Genomic DNA, 12,952 nt, shown 5'->3' on the forward strand with positions numbered 1-12,952 from the left:
TTAGGATGTTCCCATTTAGTTAGTACCTGGGCACCTGAGTGCTTGTTGATTTGCATGATTGTCCTAATGACCAATGACATGAATAGCTGAAAATCTAATTAGGCCCTTTGAGCTGAGAATATTTTTAAGGGACTCTGACATTTGGTGAGGAATGTGGTGTCAGCAGAATATCTAGCCTGAATGTAATTTCTAATTTGAGAAAAGGTATTGGCATGTAATTATGTGGACATACAGAGAGAGCAATTATATGAACCTGTCATGAATGCTGAACTTTCAGAACAATGAGAAAGGACAAATGGGGAGCAGTGCCAGACAGAACTCACAGTGTGCCCAGACTGCCAGGAGACGTGTATATGATTTATATATGCAAGAAACATCTCCAAACAGCTACCTAGCATTGCTACAAATAATCCCTATGTGTTGATGCCAAAGTATATTTAATACATAGAGGGGTAGGGGGCCCTGGGTAATGAATATTGACCCCAGAATATCAGGGAAGAGGGGAAAATTTCAAAAGCACAAACATCATTACAGCTTTAATAAAGTATGCCCAATTATTTTTGGGTGAAAGAAATCCTATATAGTAAAAGCCTAATATGCAAATTGTCCCCTCGGCCGGGAGTTCTGCCAGGAGTTCGACCGCTTGCTACGACTTGTGCTGACCACCAGGCTGTGGCACAGAACATGGTGGGCATTGGCGTCACAGCACGAGCAGTGGGCAGTAGTGGAGATGCTGTAGGCCCCTATGGGCCCTGATGAGAGAGGGACCGGGGTGGATGGTGGAGCAGGTGAGTGGGCAGCTCCAGGCCAAGGTGAGTGCAAGCCACTGGTCGGCAGGCAGGGGCTGATCACCCTGCCAATCTGATCGTCCTTCTGCCAGGCTCCCAGGCGCTGAGGGAGCAGGGTGGGACCCACTGCCCGGCTCCCTCAGCACCTGGGAGCCCAGTGGCCGCAGGGCGATGGGTGGGGTGATCAGGCTCCTCAGGCGGCAACCAGTGGCAGTAGTGGGGGTCAGGTGACCAGAAGAAGGGAGGGAGTACCTGGCCTGCAGCTGGCAGCCGCTAGGGACCCTACCAGTACACGAATTTCATGCCCTGGGCCTCTAGTGTTTTTGATATTATCCTGACTTAATAAGCCAATCAGGAAGATGTTACCTTGAAGAGGTGTGCTAGTTAGCTATTGTTGCATTCAACAATCTCAAAACTTAGTGGCTTCAAACACTCCTTTATTATTGCGGCCCATGTATTGTAGCCCAGGTGTCTAAGGATCATCCGACTGACAGCTGATGCATATTGGGCTCCAGTGATCTTGGCTGAGCTGGCCCTGCCATACCCTGTGTTTGTCTGAGGCACCTTACCTGGTGCGAATCTGCTCTGTGTCTTTAACCCCATCTTGGCATAAACAGGCTGGCCTCGGCTTGTCCTTCCCATGGTGATTACAGAAGGACAAGAAGTCAAGAAGAAATACTGTATGCTGCTTGAGGCCTAGACTCAGAACTGAAAAACTGTTACTTCCACATGATTTTATTGGATAAAGTGAATCATATGGATGAACCTAGTGGAAGGAGTGAAAAAACATTCTCTGATCCTTTTGTGGGAAGAATTGCAAAGTCACATACAAAGGCTATGGAGACAGGTAAAGGTAAAGAATTAGGGCATTTAATGCCTGGCTGGTGTGGCTCAGTGGTTGAGTGTCAACCTATGAACCAAGAGGTCATGGTTCGATTCCTGGTCGGGGCACATGCCCAGGTTGCAGGCTTGATCCCCAGTGTGGGGAGTACGGGAGGCAGCCTATCAATGATTCTCTCTCATCATTGATGTTTCTCTCTCTCTCCCTCTCCCTTCTTCTCTGAAATCAATAAAAATATATTAAAGAAAAAAAAGAATTAGGGCATTTAATGCAAAAAATGGCCCATGAGTGAAACAGGAATAGGATTCTTTTTGCAGAAGCATTTGGCTTTAGGAAGCATCTTCTGAAACACACAGGGGAGGATAGAAAGGGCCTGTGCTGTGGTATCGCTGTAGTAGTCTTGTCTAGGAAGAAAAGATGAGCCAAGGACAAAATAAAAAACTGTGTGAACTGTTGCTGACATGCTTCTTCCCATAAAGTCATCTTTTAGCAAAAGCTCGGTTAACTGCAATTGTAAATCTATGTGCTTTATATCTGAAAACTTGAGCTGACATGCAGAACCAAATCGTAACTGAACAGCTTCCTGTGGTTATCCAACTTTCTAAACCTGTCCTGCTCCACTCTGGGACAGCTGTAATACTCTCTACAATAAAGATTTTAAAAAATAAACTATTTTGGTAAAGTCCATTTGACTTTTCTCCCAGCCACATGATTTTCTCATTGGATTAAATGCTTAGAAAAATAATTTTAAAAGAGGGGGAATGATGAAGATGGACCAACAAAATCTGCCTCGGTGCCAGTTCCTCTTCAGTGCAATGCCAAGAGTCCCTGGGCACTGATCCTGATGGTATTAATGTCAATTTAACTCCATTTTTGTTGCAGAAATCCCTTAAAAACAACAGCATTAATATTTATCAATCTGCTCAACCTTTGAAATGAACGCTGACTCCATACATTGCCGTTATTATCAGGACAACAGAAAATAGGAATCCTGTCATGATAACTATGAAGTACATATTTGATATTTTAATAATTATATTTTTTGCATTTAAGAAAAATATCTCAAAAGAATGTGAGAGTAACAAAGTCACTATAGGAATCTTAATAGATTATCAGTTAGGAATGTGGGGAAAGAACTGTGAGTTGTTTTTGTGGTTTTGCCAATATGACCAAAAATTCATCATCTTTTAAACAGCTTGTGTGTAACTGTTATATATGATAAACAAAGCTCTCCAAATTAAGAAAACTCATAGAATATGACTCCGTACATGAACCTTCAAAAGTTTTAAATAGTAAACTTTCCTCTTGGAATCAGATTCAACAATAGGTGATATATCTTTGTCTCTCAATACAAAGTCTATTTTAAAGCTTTTGGTGGACAATTATAATCAAGCTAAGAAAAAGAAACTTGTTACTGTCAACAATGTAGAATCCAAGAATTTCTGGGTAAATTTGGTTTTAATAACAATTTACTTTCTAAGGAATCACTCTAATACTTAGACATAAACATTTTCTTAACAGAAATATTCTATTTCCTTAATAGGCCATTCAGGGAGAGGGTTGTGAATATACTTTCAAGCAATAACTTCATCTTATTTCACTAATATTCCACTACATATTATTTCTTACTGATGAGAATTCAAAGAATGATATAGGGTTCCCCGAATTTCAGCCTTTATTTCTGTGGAAGTGAACATCTCAGATCATATGTGAGTCAAACCATCAATTTAAATTGTTAATTTGAAGCTCCACTTATCCTGGCCTACTTGGAAAGATATGATCAGAAAGAAAATATTTATGGGAGTTGATATTTAATTTTGATTCCCTTACACAGAGTCTAAACCGAGTTGCTATCAACTTCCAAAGGCACATTTTGTCAAGTGCTGTACCTTTTGGAGACCACAACCTCTGTTCTCTGAATATACAAGTTTTCTCAAAAATCTAATAATTTATGAGCCTCTATTATGTTGAGGCCCTCATTTATTTCCTGATATTATAGAGTTTATGCAATTAGGTTTATTCATACAAATTTCACTACAACTGTTGAGTCTAGTATGTGCTATTGTAACTGTAACATCTATGAATGCCTCACATCAAAGTGCCATCAACATTTTCACCCTACAGCTGCTTCCTATTTGACAAATATTTTGTATGTATTCAAGAAATTCCTTTTTAAGTAAGGAAAATGGGGCAAAAAACCTAATACTTATATAATAATTTGTTTTCAAAGCGGTTGTCATGTCTTTCTTTGAGTATGAATGACATGTTGCTAAGGGGATCAGATAAGCTATTCAATGCAGATCTTTCCTCTTGGTCGTCTTCCCAAGCATAGATAGACTTATGTTCTTATAACAGGGAAGGCAAACAATGTAGTGAATAGAGCTTGGACTTTGGCATCTTGATCATAGGTCCAGGCTTACCCACCTCCCATGTGTGTGATTGTAGACAAAGTTATTTATATTGTCTTGATCTGTAATATGGAGATAGCACCTCCTGTGACAGGATGTTGAATACATTCCAGTGAAAGTGTAAATAACACATCAATACAGTGCCTGTCTCATAAGAGGTACTTGGTGTATGACAGTAACATGCATGTTTAAAATATATTATATATATATATATGCACATCACATTTTTAAACATGTGTTTTAAATAAACACATGTAATTATATATATAATAGAGCCAGGGTCCTAACAACGGATGGGTCGACCAGACCAGAAGTCAGTCCTGGGTTGCCATGGTGACCCAGCACTGACTGGGGCCACTGCAGGCGCCCTGACCCAGCACTGACTGCCTACTGGGCTGCAGATCAGGCTGGGAGAGAGGCCTGCAGAGAGAGAGGCAGGGTCTGATCTGAAGCCTCTGTGGCAGCTGTTGATCAGAACTTGCCTCTCTTTCTCTCCTGGCCTGGTCAACAGCCATGCCTCCATTTCTCTCCAGGTCTCCACTGGGGCTGCTGATCAGCCCCAGCATTCTGATCAGGCCCCGTTGATAGGCCCAGAGACACTGACTGGCATAGAAACTGACCAATCAGAACCAAATTGGCTGGCAGAGGAGGGTAGTTGGGAGTGAGAGCAGGCCAGCAGGGGAGGGCAGTTAGGGGTGATCAGGCAGGCAGAAGCAGTTAGGGGTGATCAGGCCAGCAAGGGAGAGCAGTTAGGGGCGAGATCAGGCTGGCAGGGGAGGGTTATTGGGGGCTTCCAGGCTGGCAGGGGAGGGCAGTTGAGGGCGAGATCAGGTCAGCACGGGAGGGCAGTTAAGGGCAACCAAGCAGGCAGGCAGAGGCAGTTAGGGGTGATCAGGCAGGCAGGCAGGTGAGTGTTTAGGAGCCAGTGGTCCCAGATTGTGAGAGGGGTGTCCGACCGCTGGTTTAGGCCCTATCCCTGTGGGGTCCCTGGAGTGGGTGCAGGCTGGGCTGAGGGAATCCTCCCTCTGAGCATGAATTTCTTGCACCGGGCCTCTAGTATCTAATAAAATATCTAATCATCCAAACTCAGCTGGAAAATCTATAATAATAAAAGCGTCATATGCTAATTAGACTGGACATCCTTCAGACGACCTTCTGATGAAGCCGTGGCTGCAAGGGAAGCCCGGGTCCCAGGTGCCAGAGGGAAGCCCAGGTCCTGGTGCCAGAGGGAAGCCAGTACTGGCAGCTGGGGGAAGGAAGGCCTACTCTTGCACAAATTTTGTGCATCAGGCCTCTAGTTATATAATATTGGCCTATTCTAGCCTTTATCGATGGTTTAACCAGTTCATGTGTCAATTAATATTTCCCAATTTTACATATTATAAAAAAGGAGGATTTCTTGATTAAAGAAGTTTGGAAACTATTACTAGATTGGACCAAGCATGGCCTTTAGAATCAGATCTGGTTTTTATACTAACTTACCTACTTAGAAGCTAAATGTGCTTGGGGCTTATGGAACCTCTCTAAACCTTAGATTTCAGCTATTAAATGCGGGGGGGGGGGGCGTGTATTTAACACTATTTGCAACTAGTAAGGATTAAATAAGATAATGTATGATTGGCCCTAGCACACAGTATGGGCTCAATAAATATTAATTTTTTTCTCTGATGTTTACAGCCAACCTTACCTTATTTTAAAGGTAAAGAATTACTATGAAAGTTCATGCCTCAGTAATTTTCAATGGTAAACTGAATGGCGTGTTAATAATAGAAGCAAAGAAATAGGAGCATGTCCTCTTAATTGTGTTCCTAGGACAGCCACATGGGACACCCACAATAAGTATGATCCTATCTCTTAAGATAGAGACACATACATTATAGAACCAATTTTAGGTAAAATCTAGGACTGGTTCAGGTGGCAGAATAGGAAGGTGTAGACAATTTCATTTTGCTGAATTCCTTCTCCAGAGAGATGAAGAGTCACAATGAGTTTTCTACTGTTTAATAAAGACAACTATTTTCTATACACAAACATCCTAGTTTAGACAAGAGGCAGACAGCTGTGAGAGATATGTGAAGACATATTTCCGTTTTATTATCTTTTAGGCTTAGACGGGTGTGTTAATCCATTTCCACATACATTTCCTGAAATCAAAGATTGGAAGTGAAACTTGAACTGGCAGAACCTGTCTCCTGTTGCCGAAGAGCTAAACCGAAGAGGCGCAGCCTCGGAAGCGGAGGGTTGTGCACGATCTTCCTTCCCAGCCTCGCTGTGCACACCTCTGCCGTCACACACACAAGCTTTCCTGCTCATCCGGGCATGGATTCAATAGTTCTAATGTTGTCTCCCGTTTCCCGGTAAACTTTCTGCTTCCCGTCCAGAGCTCTGTGCTGTGAATGTTCTGCTCTCTAGGTTCCGACACCTGTTTTCGGACTCAGTTAACCACAGCAAATGAAAACCAAGAAATAACGGTAACATAACCCGCTCTTTCTATCGTCGCATTGCTTCTTTCTGCAAATATCCCCTAGGAGTTAGACTTTGAACCTTTGATCTCCCACACCAAAAGAAAAAGTATTTATATGAAAGTGACTTCATTTTAGTGTTCATGGTTTATTGTGGAAAGCAGGTGTTTAAAAATTTTAGAATTTCTTTAACAAAATTCTAAAGAAAAGAGAAAACAGAGAAATCACAGTATTTACAGAGAGATAACAGAATGGCTTTGCCATGCAGAACAAATAACTTTGGTTTTCCCCCTTTCACTTTGGTTTAAATATTGACCAAGATTCAATTTTTTTCTGCCAAATAAAACTTCAATAAATGAAAGTTTAGAGGCAAGATAACATGTTTTTCCCCCCTCCCATAATATTTTACACAGCTTTGAGTCTAATAAGATATTTTATGTATTTAATTCATACCAATGCACTACAGGAAGCTTTTATTAAACTGAGATACTATTGCCCAGATAGTAAATGGTTTACAAATGTACAATAACATGTGTTTCTAAACAATGCAGAAGTGGCAAAATATTATTCCTAATATCCATCTTTAATTTATTTTTCATTGCCTTCATAATTTTTATTCCATCAATATAAAAAACAAACACCAGTTTTCCTCTTTCTCCCAAGAACACAGTTCTATACCTGGGAATCTGATGTTCATTTTCTTTTTCTACAAAGTTTTGTAAATCTTGGGACAGAAATGGCTGTGCAGTGTTCTCCCAGAATCCAGGCTTCTGCTTGAAAGAGCAAAGTTTAAAAGTCTAGTCACAAGTAGCTACTGGCCCATATCCAGTCTACTTCAAAAAGTTTCCATTTATACTACCACCCTATAAAGTTCCTCAAGCATAAAACACGCTTATAAAGTTACAAATTTGAATGTAACTAAAGATACATAGACATTTTATTATTACACTTTTATGTACTGCTTGATAAATTATGTACCAGTTAAAAACACTAAATTATCTCAAGGTGCATTCAATATCTGTAGCATAGTTAACAAAAACACACACGAAAAAAATATATATTCTATATTCTGTGGAAAATAACACAGCTTTGATAATGACCACTGTTAAAAATCTCCAATTCTGACTGATATCTTTTTTAAAAGGAAATGTGTATAATTTTAAGGCAGTGGATAACCCAAAGGATTTAACACCAATTTTTAAATACAGTGATTTACATTCTGATCTATGAAAATGGAAATGTTATCCATGATTTTTCCAAACTGTCTCTCACACATTGTTTTTTTTCCCCCCTTTCTTCTGACAGAAAATAATTTACTAGCAGATGTCTCTAAAGTGCTACCCAAATTCTGTAATGTTATTTTTTTTTCAGTATAGGCAAAATCGGCGGTTTGGGAGTACCGTTATTACGTATGTGCGTCCATATGCATGTGAGATTTCCTTCTGAGAGCCAGCTGGTGGTGCATACGCAGCATCAGCTCATCCAGGGCTTATCAATCTGACTCTCCGCCTCCCCCTCTCATGATAAAACCACAGTTTTGTAATTGGGCAATGTGTGTGTTCCCAGTCCTCACAAGCTGCCACCTTTGGGAGTTAGGGGCTTGTGGAAAAGTTTAGGGGCATTACTGATAGCAATCAGAATCAGAAATGTACCTGCTCAGATTATCCATATAAACAATTGAAATAAAAACATTACATTATACATCAGATTAACAGCAACTCCCAGAACAAAGCTTACAGTGTATAAAAATAGCTACGTAAAAAATTTACATAAAAGGCAAACAAAAGGAAATCCTCAGTGCAGACATTTACAGAAAAAAAATCAAACCAAACACAACATATGACCTATCATCATGGCTACCAAAACTTGTTGTTATTGTTTGCAATTTCATTTCATTTTTTGACTTGAGATAATTCTCTAAGATCCTGTGACAGCTTGGTAAAATGAACTGCTTAATATTTGAACCATGAATTGCTGTCAATGTCTTTGTATATGTCTTAAATACAATCCACGTTCATGCTTCAATTGGCCTATATAGTTTTTTTTTTCTCTGAAATAATGAAAAAAAACATAATTTAGTAAGTTACCATAGCAATCATTTTTTTTCACCATCAACAGATGCTTTGTACTAAAAGTGACAGGAATTACTTTATAGGAGACTTTCATAAAACTTCATTGTCCCTGAACCCATCTGTAATGCCAGGCATTGCTATGCCCCTTCTGCAAATAATTTTTTTGGAATAGCTGAGTGTCTTTATTTTTACAAAAATGGCTTAATTCATGTGAAGAGCATAAAGGTTTTCGGAAAAACATTTCATTCTGTTTAAAAAATTCACATATCCCTTCAAATCACACTCTTTTGTGGGTTTTGTCTTCATGCTCAATTTTCCTTTGAGGATTTATTCTATCCCATTTTGAAGATAACAGTAGGGAAAAATCTATGTTTATGAAAGATGGAGGAATGAACCCTAGAGAAGCAGAAAGAAAAAAAACACCACAGGTGGAAATGCTGCCTGCCTTGCTTCCAATGAAAGGCAAATAGGGGGAAAGAATCCAGCTCTTCTTTCTCCCAATCAGTTTGAGGTCCTATTTTTCAGATTTTAAAAGTGTCTTACTTATATTATTCTATTTTTCTTTCCTGTGTGCATCCCCCCAATTATAATTCTTTCCCAGGCCCCATATCTTCTCTATGGGATTAATTTGGGTGACATGCTCAAATTGTGACTATGGCTTATGTATAAAGATCCAAAGCTTTACTGTGGTTGTTGGGGATTTTAACTTCAGAGAGTCAGCAACAGTAACAGTTATTCTCACTCAAGGACACACAGAATAATGTGCCCAAATGACTTATCTTAAAAGAATCACACTCATATAAATTACATATAAATATATGCAATACACATAACAAGTGTATATATATTATATGCATACTAGAGGCCTGATGCATGAAATATGTGCACTAGAGGAGAGGGAGCCTTAGCCCGGTCTGCATCCTCTCACAGTCCGGGACCCCTTGGGGGATGTCCGGGACCCATCACTCCTCACCACTCGCCTGCTTGCTCCTTACTGCTTGGCTTGCTGCTCCTTAGCGCTGCTGCAGAGGCAGGAGAGGCTCCCGCCACTGCGCTCGCCAGCCACAAGCCCAGCTTCTGGCTGAGCGGTACTCCCCCTGTGGGAGTACACTGACCACCAGGGGGCAGCTCCTGCATTGAGTGTCTGCCCCCTGGTGGTCAGTACACATCATAATGACTTGTAATTCTGGTTGTTCCGCCATAACGGTCACTTAGGCTTTTATTATATAGATATATATGTGCATATACAGACACATATATGCATACACATTAGTATATAATATACATACTATCTGCAAAAGTGTATGTGTGTGTATACACAAACTTGTTGGTCTTTTCATTAACATGATTTGAGAGATGGCTGTATAAACACCCTGATACTTTTAATATCTTAAATCCTTGGATTAAAATTTTTATATTTAAAAATTATTTTCGTAATTGTTTTTAAAAATAATTTTAAATTGGTAGAATCAGCGCTCATCCAACCAAAACACAGTTTATAAAATTAAGCTTCTTTGCACTCAACAAAATTTTTGACATTAGAATACAAAACGCTAATTAAATGTTAAAATCTCAAAATTGATTTTAATTATTCAGAGGATAATGATTATTTGTTTGGAGGATATGGAAATGGTTGAGATTTCATTCTTTTGAAGACATCTGAGTTACCAAAGTTTGCTTTTGAAAAGCTCTCTTCCTGTTTTAAAAGCCTCAATTATGAAGCATCTTACTGTCAAGGCTTTCCCTTTCATCTCTTAGGGTGTTTCATTCTTTACTGGGAATTATTTCTATAAACCACACACAGCTCACTTACCTGGACAACAACAAGAACAGTTTCTCTCTTAGGCTTCTGTTTTGTGATTGTTTTCTTCTAACTTTTTATTTTCCTCCAGATTACCAAGGTCCTTGTTTACATGTTTTGATGCGGTCCTGTAAAGGAATTAATTAAACATTATTACATTGACACACACATTTTCCTTTTTGAAATTTAGGGTTCACATTAATGTATCTTTGAGAAGCACATGTTTTACCTCTAATATAGGCAAACCACTAGAATGAACAATTCCACATCTGTGAGCCTTGATTGGTAACAGGACCCATTCCAATGAAATGACTTTGACAGTTAGGTTGAATTAAATAAATGCTAAGAGAAATATAAATCTATTATTTTGAATACAGACTATGCATACTTAGTTGCCTCATGGTTTTGGCTGGGTTTTCTCTCCACTCTCTGGAAAGTAATTATTATCACTTTTTAGTCAAAATTTTCATTCTGTGCAAATAGTTTCTGGCAAAAATTTTCTGAGGGAGTTTCCTTAGGGCCTTTCCCTTTTTAGCATCCCCTATTATGGATCCAGGTTGAGCCAATCCCCTGTAGCTTTGTTTATGGATTTTATTTTATTGGATAAATCAAATGCAAGATTAGAAAGAGACTGAGATTTATGACAGAAGATTGGCAGCAGCAGAAGCTAAAGCAGCTCTACTGTGGTGGTTCTCAAATAGTGGTCCCAGATCAGCAACAGAATTATGGAAACAGAAAATGCAGATGGGGCATACAATCTATGATAAGCAAGATCTACTGGTTCTGCTGCAAGCTAAAGTTTGAGAACCACTTCCCTAGTGGTTGCCGTGGTTACATATGATTGACCAGGTCCTATCCTTTAAGCACTGAAACCAGGTTTTCTTAAACCCACAGCTAAATTTTTTGGTTTTGTGACCACTCAGGAGAAATCCTCACTGTATCTAAGAGTGTATCACTTCCTTCTTTCCTGTTTCCTTCCTTCCCTCCCTCCCTTTTTTCTTTCCCTAACTCTCTCTCACTCCCTGTTTTAAGCACATCAGGGGAACCACAGTGATATGGCACTTCAAATTATTATTGCCATATAATTCCTAGTAATTTTCTACTTTTAAGATGTATCTCTTGGTTATGGAAGCTGGGGTAGAAAACTCCAATTTCCCTCAAAGTATTTCTATTCTTTAAATAAAATTTCTGATCTCATTTGCTAAGAATCACAATTTTATCAGAAAAAGTGTTATAATGGTGTATGACATTGGTCCAAGTGAGATAAAGACATACAGCTCATTCAAACTGGAACATTCATTATATTTAGTATAAATTTAATTTGTGATTTAAAAATCCTTAGTTTAGCTTAAATTACAGCCTTCTAAATCTATGCATAAAAGCAAGAGAGCAATTTCAAAATCTGTCAACATGAATAAGTTCTATATGTGATAGTGTTTTATGAGAAAGGTATTTAAAAATGTAAATGAGACCATGTTGTAAGTTTGAGTCTATATCTTGAGTTATATATCACATAAATATTTTCTATCTTGTACTAAAATGGTACATCATACTGAATGACAAGCTCTTTATCATATATATTTTCCAGGCAAATAAAAGAATAATGTGTATATAATTGTGTGTGTATATATATACCATCTACTATATATATATATATATATATATATATATATATATATATATATATATTATAGGTGATTTTAGGTCTATTCTCTTTTGCTAAAAAATTACTTAACTAATGCATAATAAAATCTTAGTAACCTCAACAGTAAAATATGAGGGGTGGTGATTTAGGATGCTCTCTAAGACCTATTTTAAGGCCTAGACTTTTTATAAACCTACAAATCCTTTAAGATTTGTTTTGTTGAAGAGTTATATAGATCTAAAATAATGTACCGATAATAAAAGGAAAATTCAATAAATTTTCAAAAATTGCATGCATGAATGCAACCTGTACCCAGCTCAAGAAACAGAACAATTGCAGACCCTGAAGTACAACATTATGTTCCTTCCACTCACTATTGCCTCCCAAAAGTTACCAGAGTCCTGAGTTCTCACAGAACAGTTTTACCTGTTCTTGTAATGTGAATATAAATGGAATTATACCTCATGCATTCACTTTTTTCTGTCTTTTATTTAACCACAACCTAAGTTTGTGACATTCATATATAATATTGCATGTAGTGTAGGTTTTGATTCTCATGGCTGTATAGTTTGTCATTGGTTCAATAAATAATTTATTTATATATTTTACTAGCGGTGGGTATTCTTGCTCTTTGTTTTTTCTGGGATTTCACTTATACTTGTTAGATCTTTGTGTGTTGACCCACATCTCTTATTTTCTTATGTGTCTTATCTATTATTTTTCCTTTCTGTGCTTCAATCTGGGTGATTTCCATTGATATGTATTCTAGCTTACTTCTCTTGTGTTCTGCTGTGGCCAATCTGTTTTTAAATTCATCCACCCAAGACTTACTTTTCTTTTTTTTTTTAATATATTTTTTATTGATTAAGATATTACATATGTGTCCTTGTCCTCACGTTACCTTCTACGCCCCCCGCCCCGCCCCCCCGCTCATG

The 12,952-nt window shown here is 38.5% G+C and overlaps 1 protein-coding gene across 2 annotated transcripts in view; it reads right to left on the reverse strand.

Annotated features, from left to right (window-relative positions):
* Positions 1-6,022: 6,022 nt before the first annotated feature.
* ALCAM (activated leukocyte cell adhesion molecule) overlaps positions 6,023-12,952 on the reverse strand; it is a gene marked incomplete at its 3' end in the record, with an annotated part of 213,363 nt that continues 206,433 nt past the window's right edge. For both annotated transcript variants that reach the window (XM_081086564.1, XM_081086563.1), the window contains 2 exons: positions 10,385-10,500; positions 6,023-8,549 (listed from right to left, as the gene is read on the reverse strand). In XM_081086564.1, the coding sequence (XP_080942690.1) occupies positions 10,413-10,500 (88 nt within the window). The remainder of the gene's footprint in view (positions 8,550-10,384; positions 10,501-12,952) is intronic.

Source organism: Myotis nattereri, assembly GCF_964212035.1.
Source record: "Myotis nattereri genome assembly, chromosome: 3".
Taxonomy (NCBI): domain Eukaryota; kingdom Metazoa; phylum Chordata; class Mammalia; order Chiroptera; family Vespertilionidae; genus Myotis; species Myotis nattereri.